The 16503-nt window shown below is 32.8% G+C and overlaps 1 protein-coding gene across 3 annotated transcripts in view; it reads left to right on the top strand.

The window, feature by feature from the left end:
• TRDN (triadin) overlaps positions 1–16503 on the top strand; it is a 421845-nt gene that overhangs the window by 125243 nt on the left and 280099 nt on the right. Inside the window, exons 7-9 of one of the 3 annotated variants that reach the window (XM_054492187.2) lie at positions 362–421; positions 8789–8971; positions 15401–15460. In XM_054492187.2, the coding sequence (XP_054348162.2) occupies positions 362–421; positions 8789–8971; positions 15401–15460 (303 nt within the window). Of the gene's footprint in view, positions 1–361; positions 422–958; positions 1114–8788; positions 8972–14008; positions 15461–16503 lie in introns of those variants that run through there. The other 2 variants (XM_054492188.2, XM_054492189.2) reach the window with 2 other exon arrangements.

Raw genomic sequence — 16503 nt, 5'->3', positions numbered from 1 at the left:
TTTAATATAATTCAAATTTAAAAATAAACATAATGACATATTTTTTGACAAATTCTTATAGAAAATTTTCCCTTTCAGTTTGTCTTCCCTGAAAGCTTTACCTATTTGAAATAATGACTTGAGAAAGAGTAGATCTGATTTTCAACAAGCTTGCTAAGTCTTAATGCCTAGACTTTAACACTGAATTCAATACAATTGTTATTACACTGGTAACTCTTTATTTCTGAATTAGACTTATTAATGTCATAAATTTTCAAAATATTACAGATTAGGTTTTAGCACTTATGAAACTGAGGTCAAAAGAAAGCTTGGTTTTGAAATTTATTAAAAATGTGTACTAATGTAAAATTTTCTGTTTAAGCAACTCACAAGGAAAAAATTGAGAAAAAAGAAAAACCAGAAACAAAGACAGTGGCAAAAGGTAACTTTTCAATTTATTATTTCCATAACTAAATTCTTTTTACTTTGAAAGATTAATTTTTGGTAACAGATAGTTGGATATTTGTAAACTTTTATCATTTTATTTATATTAAAAAGTTAATTTGATCTTACATTTAAAATTTAATATCTAAAAGAATGATTAAACTGAACACTTAATAGAGAATCTCAAAATGTGAGAGGAAAATGAAGAGCTTCGTCATATGTGGTAGACAGAATTTTGAGCCCCATAACCCTCATTCATCCCTTGGTGTCATCCCTATGGCTAAGTTATATTACATGGCAAAAAAAAAAAAATTTGCAGAGGCAGTGAAGATTGTTCTAAAATAGGGAGGTTATCCTGGATTATCCAGGTGGGCTCAATGTAATACTATGAGTCTTTAAATGTAGAGAGATTCAGCAGAGAGCAAAGAGATTTGAAGTATGAGTACTTTTGCCCATTGGCTGTCTTGAAAACGTGAGAAGAAAATGAATTCTGCCTCCATGTTGAATAAGCATTAAAGCCAATTCTTTCCTCTAGCCTCTAGTAAAAAACAAAGCCTAGGTGACAACTTGATTTCAGCCTTGTGGGCCCTAAGCAGAGAATTCAGTAGCGCCATGCTGAGCCAACACTTTGGAATCACAAAAACTGGAAGATAATAAATGGGTGTTATTTTAAGTGGCTAAGTTTGTTGTAATTTGTTACCACAACAATAAAAAAACTAAAATAACATATTTGGTTCACAATTTTTGACCAGTATTATACCTTGAATTTGATTTTAGAATCCCAGATTCGGAATTTTCTTTTTAAAAAATTATTTATTTTCAATATTTATAGGTACATAGTAGTTGTACATATTTATGGGGTACATGTGATGTTTTGATACAAGCATATAATATATAATGATCAAATCAGGGTAATTGGGATGTCCATCACCTCAAACATTTATTATTTCTTTGCATTGGGAACATTCCAAATTCACTCTCTAGTTATTTTAAAATATACAGTAAATTATTGTTAACTATAGTCATTCTAATTTGCTACTGAGCACCAATAACATATATTGAGGAAAGGACAGTCTCTTCAACAAATTGTACTAGGAAAATTGTATATGCAGAAGAATGAAACTAGACCTCTATCTCTCACCATATACAAAAATCAAATCAAACTAAATTAAAGACTTAAATGTAAGACCTGAAACTATGAAACTACTTGAAGAAAACATTGGAGAAACGCTTTAGGACATTGGTGTGGGCAAAGATTTCTTGAGTAAGACCTCAAAGGCATAGGTAACCAAAGCAAAAATAGACAAATAGACAACTTCTGCACCATAAATGATTTTCTTGCATCAAAAAGAAATAATTGGCTGGGCACAGTGGCTCACCTCTGTAATCCCAGCACTTTGGGAGGCCGAGGCCAGTGAATCACTTGAGGTCAGGAATTCAAAACCAGCCTGGCCAACATGGTGAAATCCTGTCTCTAGTAAAAATTAAAAAATTAGCCAGGTGTTGTTGCACACACTTGTAATCCCAGCTACTCAGAAGGCTGAGACAGGAGAATACCTTGAAACCTGGAGGCAGAGGTTGCAGTGAGCTGAGATTGCGCCACTGCACTCCGGCCTGGGCAACAGAGTGAGACTGTCTAAATAAAAAAAAAAAAAGTGGTCATGCATAAATCTTGATCAATATTTTTACTTTAAAAGTTTGAGAACTGAAAGTACCATAATAATATGCCAAATATATTTATTAGTATATCACTTTAATATTAGATATTTTGGCATATTGAATAACAAAGTTTTTCTGTATTAAATTTATCTGCCAATTACTAGAAAAAATGGATTTTATTTGGTAATTTAATCTTATTTCCTACATTTAAATTTCTTCCTTATCTTTTAAAATATACATTTTAGGCAATCAGCTAGAAGCCTCAATTCAGTATTTTTAAGAAACTACCCATTTAGGTAAAACTTACAAGCATTTTTGAGATTTAGTTTATCTACTAAATGTAAAATAATGAGATATTTGAAGCAGATATATTTTCAATAAATCTTCCATTAGATAATCAAATATCATTTTATTAAAGCTAATATGGATGAATTGTAAATTGAAACATTTTTAGAAGATAACATGAATTTACTTTTGAGATTAAATTAAAATAAATAAATGTAATTTTATTTTGTTTCTCCTGTTTCATAAATGCAAGTGAAAATAAATTTTGTATATATATAAAATTTATTTTCATTACATATACATGAAATCGTATGTGATAGATGCATGAAATCTAGTGGACATTTTAAGGGTCATCTAAATTAATTACCTCGTTTAACAGATGAAGAAAGTGACCTCTAGAGAGAGAGAAAAAATTTTTGCCAGGTCATAAAACTAGTATATGATTGGGTTAAGACTAAAAACCCAGGTGCAGTCAGTATACATTGAGCATTCTTCACAAAAATAATTAAATACAGGTCTTCAAGCATCTTTTTTTTTTCAAAAAATTTGTTGAATACTGCATTAGTTACTTATTGCTTTGTAAAGCATTACCACAAAATCTGAGGCTTAAATCAATGCACATTTATTATCTCACAGTTTCTGTGGATCAAGAATTGGCACGGCTTGGCTCAGGCCTCTGTTTCACAGTCTTACAAGGTGGCAAACAAAGTGTTAACTAGGACTTCAGTCTCATCTGAAGGTTCAACTGAGGAAGCACCATTTGCAAGTTCACTATATGGTTGTTGGTGAGATTCAGTTCCTCAAGGACTACTAGCCAATCAGTTCCTGGCTGGCTGTTGGCTACGGACCATCTTCAGTTCCTTGACACATGAGTCTCATCAACATGACAGCTGGCTTCATTAAACCTAATGAGAGAGAAACAGGAAGACAGAAATTACAATCTTATCTAGACTAATCATGGAAGTCATATTCAATCACCTTTAGTATATACTATGGGTTAGCTGCAAATTCCTAGTGCAACCCATATTGAAGGGAAGATGATTGCACAAGGATATGAATGCCACAAGTTGGGAGTCACTGGGGGCCATCTTGAGTCTGCTTGCCATAAATACTTTCCATTTAAATATTTACATCATTCTTCTGGGGGAGGTACACACACACACATACACATACACAACCATACATATATGTGTGTATATATATGTATGCATAAGTATATATGTGTCTGTTTAAAACATATATATGTATGTATATATGTATGCATAAATATGTTTGTTTACAACATGTATATGTATGTGTATATGTGTATACATGTTTGTATACAGTATATACCTTTTATTTTTATTTTATATGTGTATGTATTATGTTATTATAAGAAATTAATAGAAAGTGTTCTTTATATAATAGGTGGTTTCTGGTAAAACAAAATAAGATAAAAAAGTCATAAGCCTTCTATGTGACATTAAAGATAGAAAAAATTATAAAGTATCTTTGAAAGGTGTGACCAGTTAAAGTAGAATCTCCCTTTGAAGAGCTGTGATTTCTGGAGGCACTTGCATAGAACACAGCATGTTTCTTGCTCTGTTGCATACTGCTTGCTGAAAGGCAGCCATTGATTAGAACACTTCAGGGATTCCTCCTGGGGAAGAGTAGACCTTCAATGTCTACCTTGATACATATGTAGGACCCCATATCCACTGAGAAAACTAGCCTATTTCTGTAGTTCATTAAAAATAACAGAGACAGGGTAGAAGAAGAAGAAGAAAACAATGATGAAAAGAGAAGTTGAGTGAAGTGAGCCAAGTTTGGGCCAGGCTGTCTAATTGATGTGGATGTCAGTGTGACCTTCAGATGTCTGTGTGTTTGATGATGTGGGAGAGGTTATTGCTGCCTTGGTCACTTTCAGGAAGACATTTTATCACTTTCACATGGTTCATGTATATTTATATCTGCCCTTATGTGTCTTAAAATACAGTTTTTGTATCATCTTTTTAGGTTAATATTAATACGTGTGCAATTCACTGTGATTAGAAATTGGGTTAGTCATTCTGATTCTACTCTTTCTACTCCTGACTCATTTACTTGCACCATCTTTGATAAATGGCTTTTTGATACTTAGATTTTTCAAATGTAAAATAATAATGAAATAGTAATTCCTGCTGTACATTAAACTTTGGGTAAGTTCTAGGGAAACTCCAAGAGCTCTAGACATGCAGATTATGCAGATATAATATTAGAAATGTTTACATACTTATTTTGCAGAATTCAAAGTTATTGTGCTCAGTGTTACTCATCTCCACAGCTTCCATAGAGGAAGAGGCAGCTATAGTGGCGATTCTTTTTTTTTAATGCAAAGCAACTGAAGCAGAGAGAAATTAAGCAGTTTGCAGTTCTTTATGGAATGAGAGAGAAAATTTGTTATTTTCTAACTCCCAATATGTGTAGTATGTTTATTGAGGGATACTATTCTATTTAATACTTTGGCATCAGACATTCTGAATCTGATGCAGTAGCTAATGGATCATGCTAATTCTAAGATTGAATCAAATATGCTGATGTCATTTTTTTTATTAGGCCATTTTGTTTTCCATTTGACAAAAGTCATGAATAAAATGCCTTCCTAAATAAAACTGGGTGATTTGAATACTCATGGCAATACTTTTTGTTGTTTTCATTCCTTAATAAATTTTGTCACTTAAATTATTTTAGGGAAAAATCAGGAAAAATATTTTGGCACAAAATTGAAGAATGTGTACTCAACTTAAAAGTAAATAGAAATTGGGTGTTGCTTTAGTTTCATGATATTTTCTTTATTATAGCCACATCATTGTTTAGTTCTCACTCATTTTTTTCTACTATGAGGCAAAGTTATCTATTTCCAGGGTGAATGTGATTGAAGAGTATCTAAAATAGGTAGAAAATATTTTATTATTTTTATACTCAAAGTCAATGATTATAATGAGTTGGCTATATATGTGGTTCTACCTCTTAGAAAATAATCATTGCCCACTTATAAATTATAATGGCATTAAAAATAAATCTGAATTTCACACGTCTATAATTCCATACTATAAAGTTAAGGTTAAATCAACTGTAACTTACAAGGAGTAGATAGCTGTCATTCAGAGTAAGCAAATATAACAATTTCATACAAATTAGTATAAACAAAAAAAAAAGTTGGCAAGTTTAACAGGTTTAGACAAGTTTATTTCTAAACACATATTTACATAATGCAGTCTCTATATCACTGTATTATATATATGATCTGAGTATAGTGGAATATTTACTCTCTCCTTCATCAAAATTGCTAATCCAGTATACATTTATCCTGTGTTTTCTCTGAAAAAAGCATTGTGCTAGACACTATGGTGATACAAAAATAATAATAGAATTCCTGCCCCTAAGCACTGTCTGTCTGGTAGGGAAGACAGATAGATCAAACTATCTATATTTCAAGATATATAATAAAGAATAAAATGTATAATTTAATAAAAATTCAGACAAATGGAAGCTCATGGGAAGACATTATTAATTCAAATGGGAGAGCCATTTTTTTGCATGTGAATTGACCACGAAGAAATTTAATCCCAGCACTTTGGGAGGCTGAGGCGGGTGGATCGCCTGAGGTCAGGAGTTCAAGACGAGCCTGGCCAACATGGTGAAACCCCATCTCTACTAAAAATACAAAAATTAGCTGATCTTGGTGGCACACACCTGAAATCCCAGCCACTCGGGAGGCTGATGCAGGAGAATTGCTTGAACCCGGGAGGCAGAGGTTGCAGTGAGCCAAGATCGCACCATTGCACTCCAGCCTGGCAACAGAGCCAAGAGTCTGTCTAAACAAAAAAACAAAAATAAACAAAAATAAAAAAAAAAGAAAGAAAGAAATTTAAATATGTGGAAAAATATAGAAAATATAGAGAATGCAGTCTGACAACATTTGACACATGGAAAAATACATAAAATATTCAAAAGAAAGAAAGCAGTCCAGTAGAGGAATAAATTTTTGGAAAGATGCTATAAGATGGGAGATAGGAGGAAGCCAGATATTGCAGGGTTTTAATTTTGCTATGCTAAAATTTATTCAGGTAGTTTTATTATTATGCTGATTTTTAGAGCTCCAGCAACTAGCTGTGAGCCCAGGTCAACACAGACTCTCTAGAAGTGCTTTTTAGGTGAACATATAATGAGTTGCATGCGATTGAGGTGGTGTTGACCATTCCAGTGAAACTTTCTTTCCAGACAGACACTAATAAACATTCCAGTGTGGAATTCTGGAATGATTTCAATTTAAAGTCATCTGCAGAGAGCTGCTGGTTTCAGTCACAGAAACGTATGAGTTTACTGCAGGAAAGAGCAGAAATCAGCAAAGGAGGTTTAGAAATGATTTATGGGAAGAAGAAAATCCCCTGAGTGTAGTTACAGAAGCCACAAAGATGTTGAAAGTTTATGGACATGTGAAACCCCATCTCTACTAACAATACAAAATTAACTGGGCTTGGTGGCGGGCGCGTGTAATCCCAGCTACTTGGGAGGCTGAGGCAGGAGAATTGCTTGAAACTGAGAAGCAGAGGTTGCAGTGAGCCGAGATCATGCCACTGCACTAGAGCCTGGATGACAAAGCAAGACTCCATCTCAAAAAACAAAAAAAAAAGTTTATGGAGTAATTGAGTAATATTTGTATGAGAATTTTATGATTAAACAATATTGAATCATGTGTGTATCATAATTCCCCTTCTTAAAAATTCTCAATACACTTCAGCCTTGAGAAAGTCCAAGCTAAACGGCCAGGTTAGCTTATTGTTTCCAAATGAATTTGGCCATGAGAATATTCTCCAATACCTAATACAGTATCAACATCTTCCTGTAAATATCTGAAGTATCTAAGAAACAGTGTTTTGGGAAGTGCTGGCATAGTCAATTAAGTGCGGTACCACGGATTATTTTTGTTTTGCAAGCTAACCAGCATCTGGCATTATCATTTTCATTCTCTCAATGGGACCTTCTGATATTATCTTGGCTTAGCCTGAAATCATCATTTAGGGTACCAAAGTCAAGAAACTTGATTACTTGATTACATTTTTTCATCAAATTCTTTTTTTTTTTTTTTTTTTTGAGATGGAGTTTTGCTCTTGTTGCCCAAGCTGGAGTGCAATGGCGCAATTTCAGCTCACTGCAACCTCTGCTTCCCTGGTTCAAGTGATTCTCCTGCCTCAGCCTCCTGAGTAGCTGGGATTACAGGCATGTACCACCACACCCAGCTAATTTTTGCATTTTTAGTAGAGACAGAGTTTCACCGTGTTAGCCAGGATGGTCTCGATCTCCTGACCTTGTGACCCGCCCGCCTTGGCCTCCCAAAGTGCTGGGATTACAGGCATGAGCCACCATGCCCAGCCTTCATCAAATTCTTTAACATGAGTGACAATAAAGGCTACACAGTACATTAGCAAATGACATAGAGGATTCCAACATTGCAGTAGAGCTGCTGTGGTGTATAGTGGTTATGTGTAGTCACATACAATAAGGAATGTCCAATATGCAGCATCTACTATGAACAATTTTCCACAAATTATGTGCTACGTTATTATTGCTTTTTAAAAGATGCTTCAAAGATCCACAGACTAGTTAATTTGCATCCCAGTTCCTTCTTCCAAAATACAGATAATATCACATTAAGAATATATGTGTGTAATATATATATGTTCTAATTTATATATCTATTCATATATATTTTTATTTATAGCCCTTTGAATTTCCCAGCATATGTTTAACGGCTTTAAAAACTAGTAGAATTATTGCTGACTTAAGATAAACAGGAGCTAATAACTCAATTTCTGCACTTTCAGTTTTTCTAAAGCCAAATCATTAGACTATACGTCTTTCAGTTATCCTCTAATGGATTACATTGTTTTATTTTTATTAGTCAACACCAGTGCAGACAATTTTACACTTGAATTCCTAATTGTTGTCTTTAAAAAAGACTTTGTTGGCATTTCAGTTTCTTGAATGACCCTTAAGATCTTTCAGTTATGGAGTGAAATGATCACGTACTTATAAAAGGAGACTACTTCACTGGGCTGTTTGGTATGGACATTGTCTTTCACAGATATTCCTGTTCATCCATCCCCTGCATATTACAAATGCCTCCTTGTTGACATGCTAAGTTACTATTGCCTTAAAAAATAGTGTTTTCATGTGCAAATTAAGAGCCATAACACTTTTAGTAGTCTATCTAATACAGCACTTCATAAACTGTATAAAACTCTGGTAAGTCACAAGTGTTTATGTTAAAAACAGTATTTTTCTATTGTTTTCCTTTCTTCCCTCTTTCTTTTCCATTTTTCCTTAATGACATGGTACAGATGAAACATTGTGTTTGTAAATAAACAAAAGTATTTCAACATCTTTTAACTTTATACAGAACAGAAAAAAGCTAAGACTGCAGAAAAGAGTGAAGAAAAGACTAAAAAGGAAGTGAAAGGTGGAAAACAGGAGAAAGTGAAGCAAACAGCTGCAAAAGTAAAAGAAGTACAGAAAACACCATCAAAACCCAAAGAAAAGGAGGACAAAGAGAAAACAGCTGTGTCAAAGCATGAACAGAAAGGTAAACATTCAGAGCAGGAGGCTGCCGGAGGTTCTAAGAGAATATTGGGCAAGAAGCACATGCAGTGAAATTAAAAGCTGAAAAAGACCAAAATCAGACTTCAAATGGGGGTAAAAGACATTAAAGTAAATATATCAGAAAGGAAATACAGTAAATTGGGAATTAATATTTATTTATAAAAATACTAAAATGTGTTCACATATCTAAAGGGGCATTTTGAAGTATTTTTCAAAAGGGGTTTGGAGGTAGCATCCGAAAACATATAAAGATTGGGGATAAATGTTGAATTTTTGAGATATGGAATGTCTATTAAGAGGTGGAATAAAGATTGTATGTGTCATACTCTTTGGAGGAAAGTAGTCCCCCAAAATGACAACAATTCCTAAGGAGTTTGTTAAGGGGTACATGTTGGCATCATATAGAGTAAATATCATAAAAACTATCCATACATTACTGTTGCATTGGCAAGAGCACATCATTTAGAATATACATCAAATTATTAAATTTATTTAATAGGCAAGATGTTATAGAGAAGAGAGCTCTCAAGATTCTTTTTCAGTTTCCGTTGACTAAATTTCTAACTTTAGAAAGCTCTGAATGTGACATATTTTGCCATTCTTCAGCAAGAGTGATGTCAAACTTACATCCCCACTTTGCAAAAATATATCACTTCAATGGCGGTGGAATATAAACCTGATTTTTTATTTTATGGAAGGTTGCTATGTGAATATACAGAGCTGAATGTTTAGGAGGGCAACTAAGGGTCTTATTGTACCACATCTCTGGCACTTGTTGACTCTTTCTTTTCCTAAGTCCATTCCTGACTCCAGGTTGCTATATAATCCTGAGACTCCTTTATAGAATACAGGGATCTAATATGTAGAGACTATTCCTGTAATTGATGTTTCTCGGAGGCATTGCAAAACCAAATTTTTCTTTACTTTGTAGTATTTTTGACTAATGTTATCTAAGGACTGTATCAAAGAATTGGTTTCTATTAGATTTTAGTTTAAGAAATCTTACAATTTTGTTACAGAGCAAGCTATTTGGTGGATGAAACTGAAATTAATTTTTCCTCATTATAAGGCACAAGAAATGCAATTTGCAATGCACTCATACTGTATTTTCATCTTTTTTCTCTTGAATTTGCATTTGTAAACTTTGATTCACGTGTAGTATTTGTCAACTCTGATTTATGTGACAAAAGATACACATTTTAAAAATATATATTTTAAAAAGGAAAGATTTTTTGTTTTTTTAGTGATCTACAAACTTTTACATTTAGATAGTTTTAATTTATTATTTTAAGATATAAGTCATATTAAAACTTAGGAGCTCTAAAACTTTTTCCAATTTTCAAGGTGATTATATCACCATGAAAAAAATTTAAAAGTTAATTATTACTTCTATCAAAATTATGTCATTAATGAAATATTTTGGTAGACAAAAAGGATGAAGTAAGTAAAGAGAAAATACGTTGAATATAATATTTTACTGTGGTAAAAAAACAGCAGAAATAATCTTTGGATTCACTGGTATGATTACTTAGATCCTAAAATCTTTTACACTTTAGATTACTGTTCAAAAAGAAAAATAATCACATGAAATCAGTGAAAACCTACAAAGTACATCCTAATTTTTAACCATAAATACAGAATGTAAAAATTGATGCCAGTTATATTTGGAAATGTCAAAATACTTAACTCACAACTAGGAATGTGAATGTATTTTTTGATGTTAATTTTTCATATCTTTGGGGATTTGGGAGCCATATTTTATTGATAAAAACTCATCACCAGAACACTTTAAAATAATGTTTATTTTCCAGGCCTCAAATATTGTATTTCATTTCTATCAGTAATCAGATTTATTAAAGACAGCATTATATTATCATATCTCTTTTCAGTCTACTATTTTTATTTCTACACAAAGAGCTATTTATCTATTAAAAGGACATTCAAATATCATTTAGAGTTTAAAACAAAAGCACAAATGTGATTTTATCAGCTAAACAATTGCAATTGCTAAAGCAAGTCTCAGTATTGAGAACAATTGCCATCAATTATATAAATGTATCCTTAGGTAAGTATTCAAAATTTAACCTCTAATGGCAGATCAGACATATAAATATGTCATTTTATTTTTCATTTTTTGTTACTAAGAAAATATTTAATTAAGAGCATTTTTAAATTAAAGAAAACTAATTACATTATGATTTTAACTAAGCAACATAAACAAAGATATCTTTTTTTTTTAATTTCTGAGGCTTTGGTTTTGAAAATTTTATATGATGACTTAGTGTAACTGTTGAGTTAGCTTTTTGGGCAAGAGAATACTCAATCACATAGTTAAGTTAGACCTAATATATTTGAGGCATTCTTTTCATATAGATTTATAAATACTTATTTTTAAAGAAATAAGGCTCATAGGTCCTTTATTCACTTGGAAACAGTTTTTCACTTGGGGCACATGTTTATTAGTAATTATTTAATTACACAGTATACATATGAATATATTCAATGTAGTTACTCTCAATATTGTATATGGAAATAATACATCTCTTTTTCTGCTTAAAGCATTAGGGATAAGATGCATATGTATATACATGCCTACCATAAACACACACATACACACACACACACACACACACCCGTCAAATAATCTAGTTTTTATGAACCCATCTAATTCTGTTTGTAGAGTAGGAAGAGTTGGCATAATCAGACATTGCTCCCTAGTTTTCTGATGCCCTCTGGGAGGTCTGTGGGGAAGGAGAAACAAATTTTCCAGTTGCCACACACTTTGCTCATTCACTCATTCTTTCTTTCTTTTTAAACAGCTATTTGATATTTGTGGCAGGCAGCTAATGTGAATCTGTTATAGAGCACTGGACCACATGTGCCCCATCCTCATTAGGGGTTTCTTAAAAATTTTTTGTTGTTGACATTCTGCACCCAGAATGTATTTTCCCTTGGTTACTATTCCACAGGGAACACCAACTAGGTATCATTTGAATGACATCTATCACTGCTTTCTGAGAACCAAGAAGGAGAGAAATGGACAGCATGTGTTATTCCAAGAAGGATGTTTACTTGGGGAAAAAGTACTTACAATGATGAGCAAATTAACATTATATAAATTACTATCTCAGAACTATGAAAGTTAGAATGGCAGGACAATTTAGATTTTCTTTATGAAAAATTTTCTGCTATAATATTTAAGTTGGGTTTAAAGAAACATTTTTAGAAAACAAATCTTTCAAAATCAGGAAGGCTTGGTTTTTCTGTATTCTTAGATAGGTTAAGCAGACGAACTGGAGACTTCCCAACCCTTACCTACTTAGAATTCTTATACATTGTTAAGGTCATTGCCAAGGACAGGTGGAAATGGGCATCCTAACTTAAAATATTTGAAAATTCCTATCAGCTTTGATAGGAATAAAAACATCTTCCTCATATTCCTATTGATATATAGGTGCCATTAGAACACAAGATCACAGCACTATTTACATATAACAAAACCTTCTAAGTGTTGTAACAAATAATTTTCTAGGTTAAAAAACATCCTCTGAATTCATAAGAAATTTCCTTTTTACAATTAGAAGTTCATTGGGCTGTTGGTGTGTTAATTAAATGAATGATTTTTGGATCTAGGAAATATAAGAAATATAAGTAAGGTACAGTTGTCCCACAGTATCTGTGGGGGATAGGTTTCAGGATTCCCTGCGGGTACCAAAATCCACAGATGTTCAAGTCTTTTATATAAAATGAACTGATATTTGCATATAACCTATGCATATCCTCTTGTATACATTAAATCATCTCTAGATTACTGATACTACCTAATGTATTTAATAAATGCTTTGTAAATACTTGTTATACCATATTGTTTAGTAAATAATGATAAGGGAAAAAAGTCTGTATATGTTCAGTACAGACTCAACCATGGTAGCTGTAACTCTCTCTCTCTCTCTCTCTCTCTCTATATATATATATATATATATATAATTTTTTTTTTTTTGAGACAGAGTCTCACTATGTTGCCCAGGCTGGAGTGTAGTGGCGCAATCTCAGCTCACTGCAACCTCTGCCTCCCGGGTTCAAGGAGTTCTCCTGCCTCAGCCTCCGGAGTAGCTGGGATTACAGGTGCCCTCCACCATGCCCAGCTAATTTTTGTAGTTTTAGTAGGGATGAGGTTTCACTATGTTGGCTAGGCTAGCCTTGAACTCCTGACCTCAAGTCATCCTCCCGCCTCAGCCTCCCAAAGTGCTGGGGTTACAGGCGTGTGGTTTGTTGACTCAAATGTGGAACCCAGGGAAATGGAGGGCTGACTGTACTTTGATAATATTTCAACATACAAGCTGAAAAGTTTCATTACATTGTTAGCATTCAGCTAAAGAAGACTCTCTGAAGTGTGAAGATTTTAATTAATTCAGTACACTCTTCAACATGTTATGTATATAACCATCCCATCACAACGTGGGGCAGATAATATTTCATTTGGAGGGGATGTTATATTACAAATAGTCCCTGCATTCTAAACTTCCAACATACATAAAAACAAACACTCTTATTTGCTGTCATGGGAATCTATAGTGCCTCTAAGAGTAATTATTTTGGGAAAAAGGAATGAAAGGTTTTAGATCAGTGATTCTGTAAATGCAGTCTAATTCGATTCATCTAAGGAGTTTGTATAAAATGCATATTTCTAGGGTCCAGCCCAAAAATCTGTATTTTGACAACTCCTCTCTCTTTCTTGTGTTTAAGTTGCCCTTTGAGAACTACTCCTAGAGTACAGGCAGAACAAATCTAAAACGAGTACAGTCACATAATGTACTGAAATAAAGGGAACATACTGCCAATTTCAGAAAGTCCACACTGGTCTAACTTCAAACTTTTCATTTAAGGGAAGTGTACTTTTTCATCTTGCTTTGTCTTAGAGTCAAATTGCCAGTTCTACAGTTTTGCTCAGGAAAACAATCTTGTGTCCAGAAAAGAGAAAATACCTTCTACCTTAACCTTATGTCTTTCCCAATCGTAGGGTTCCCAGGTCCTGGGATCAGAAACTCCAGCTATTACTGCCAGTACATCAAAGGGCAAATCAATGCATGGAATGACCTGAGGACTAGCCTCCTTCCCATTCCCTACCTCTCCTGTGGGAAAATGTGCTCCAATTTCAACAACTAAAATACATCTAAATTTTTGGAACTTTATGAGTTTTGGCCTGCCCTTATTTAGGTACTAATGAAAATGATTATATTTTTATATCTTCTTCAATAACTATATTTATTTTTTAAAGACCTAACAGAATTTCATAATAAAATGGATTCCTCTAAAAATGCTGTTACTACTCTAAAAAGAATGAGATTTACAAAAATCCTTAGAGGTGTATCTGTTTAGTAACAAGCTTTGTTATTTCATATGTTTGATATGCATAATTTGGAGCAATTAAGAATGTAACATGTTGCTTAAATTCAATAAACTCTCTTGGTCCTAAAGCTGCCTTCGGATTTGGTGGATTAATAAAATGCATATTTCAGGAATATTGAAATGTAAATTATTTCATAATATGTATGCTTTAAAGCAGATACGGTAAAGATTCAGCAATTGAGCTTTGAGTTGGATTGGCCTCAGGAGAATCTAAAGTTCTGTGAGGATTTAAAGTTAAGTGCAATGTCTTTAATCTAGAGGGAATAGAAAAAAGCCAACTCCTGAAGACCAGGTCTGCCCAAAATAATGTTTACATACTATGGTTTTTTTGTTTGTTTGTTTACTTTCACCGTAGGCCATAAACTAGTCAAGATCATAAGATGATCTTAAGAAGATTACTCATTTGATTAGTTTAACAACAATATCATTTGGTTCTGTTACTCTGTTCTTGATTTATTCTCCCAATTAAAGAGCATTTTTATTCAGAGGCCACCTAACAGATTGCAAAGAGGTTAGTTCTCCTGATGGTCTTTTGGAAAAGACATTCTACTGCTCCATAGAGACGATTAGCAGAAGGGCTGGAACTGAGTATTTGATAAAACACTCCAAGTTGGAAACAGTTTCCTCTTGTAAAACTTCTGTTTCATTATTGAAAGTCTATAAAAAGACAAATGGGAAAAATTGCTTTAATATGATGACTTTCGTAATCAATTATTTGACAAAATAGGTTTTTATTTTGAAAACAACCACTATAAGATTACCCTGAACTAGTCCTTTTCAATTTTTGAGGTTATTTTTGTATGGAAGAAATGAAGCATTACATTTGTTGTCTTTCTTTCCTTCTGTATTTTCATATAAGTGCAAATTATTATTTTTGCAGAAAATATTGTAGTAACCAAAATAGAATTGTGCTATTTTGTTTGCTTTGTTAAATTATTTCTCTGTAGAAAAATGAAGTGTTGATGACATTTTTTCATTGCTCTTTTTCTTTCTACTCTGTCAGATCAGTATGCATTCTGTCGATATATGATTGACATATTTGTCCATGGGGATTTAAAACCAGGTATTCCAAGCAATTCTTGTACTTGTCTGTTTTAATAGTCTTTGTTTCTAAGATTGTGGGCTTTTTATGTACCTAACTGTATTTTCATTTTTAAAAAATTGCATAATGCATGTGTAGATCTAGAATAAAACCAATAAAAAGCGGTAATAACTGGCATTAAGGTCTTAATTTTACTTTCAGTCACTGCATGGCCTATTGCAAATGAAGTCAGCTGAAATGTAAAATATGTGCTAATATCTCTCTATATAAAGAATGCTAAAATCTTTAATAATGTCTTGAAGTGAAGCAGTGAATCATCTTATTTTATTCTTGGTAAACTTAGAAGAAAAGACCCATGACAATGAAAATATCTTTCTTTTCTTAGTGAACACAATTCATATTAAAATCATCACATTTCAAATATTTATGCTTTGTTTTCCAAAACTTTAAAATTTTCTCCCTTATACATGAACTTGGTTTAGCCACTCCAAAGAACTATTAATGGAGATAGATAATCTTGGAATTAATATTCAAAACAATGGGGAAGGATTTTGAGTTAAAGGAATATATCTACCTTGTCTTGTATCTTTAATTGTTGCCCAGAGTATAAAAAGGTATTTTTTATTAACATATGAACTAAGCATGAGTAACTTGATTGCTCGTACTATGCCTTTTGCAGATTTAAAAACTGACAGAACTATGTTCATGTTTGGGAAAACGTTTCCAAGAAGACAGTATTGTTAAGGAAGGAGCTCATTTATATTAGAATAAATGAAGCTAATTGCTTAAAGCCAGCTATGTTTTTATTTTCTTAACTATTTTTGTGAAAGCCTTTCAAAAATATATAATTATAATTTATGCGTATGTTGTCAAAGAGACATCTCATTTCTAAAACAGATAGGTAACACATCTAGGCTCTAGAAAACTAGACAAGGAGAACCTTTGCACTCCGGAAAATGTTGTTGATCCCAGTAATATATTCTAGTTAAATAATTTCCTCCTCCTCCTCTTTTCCTTATTTTACATTTTCAGTAAGAAATTTAAATGAGGGGGGAAATCGCTAA

Source organism: Pongo pygmaeus, chromosome 5 (assembly GCF_028885625.2).
Source record: "Pongo pygmaeus isolate AG05252 chromosome 5, NHGRI_mPonPyg2-v2.0_pri, whole genome shotgun sequence".
Taxonomy (NCBI): Eukaryota; Metazoa; Chordata; class Mammalia; order Primates; family Hominidae; genus Pongo; species Pongo pygmaeus.
This window is presented reverse-complemented; position numbering and strand designations above follow the sequence as displayed.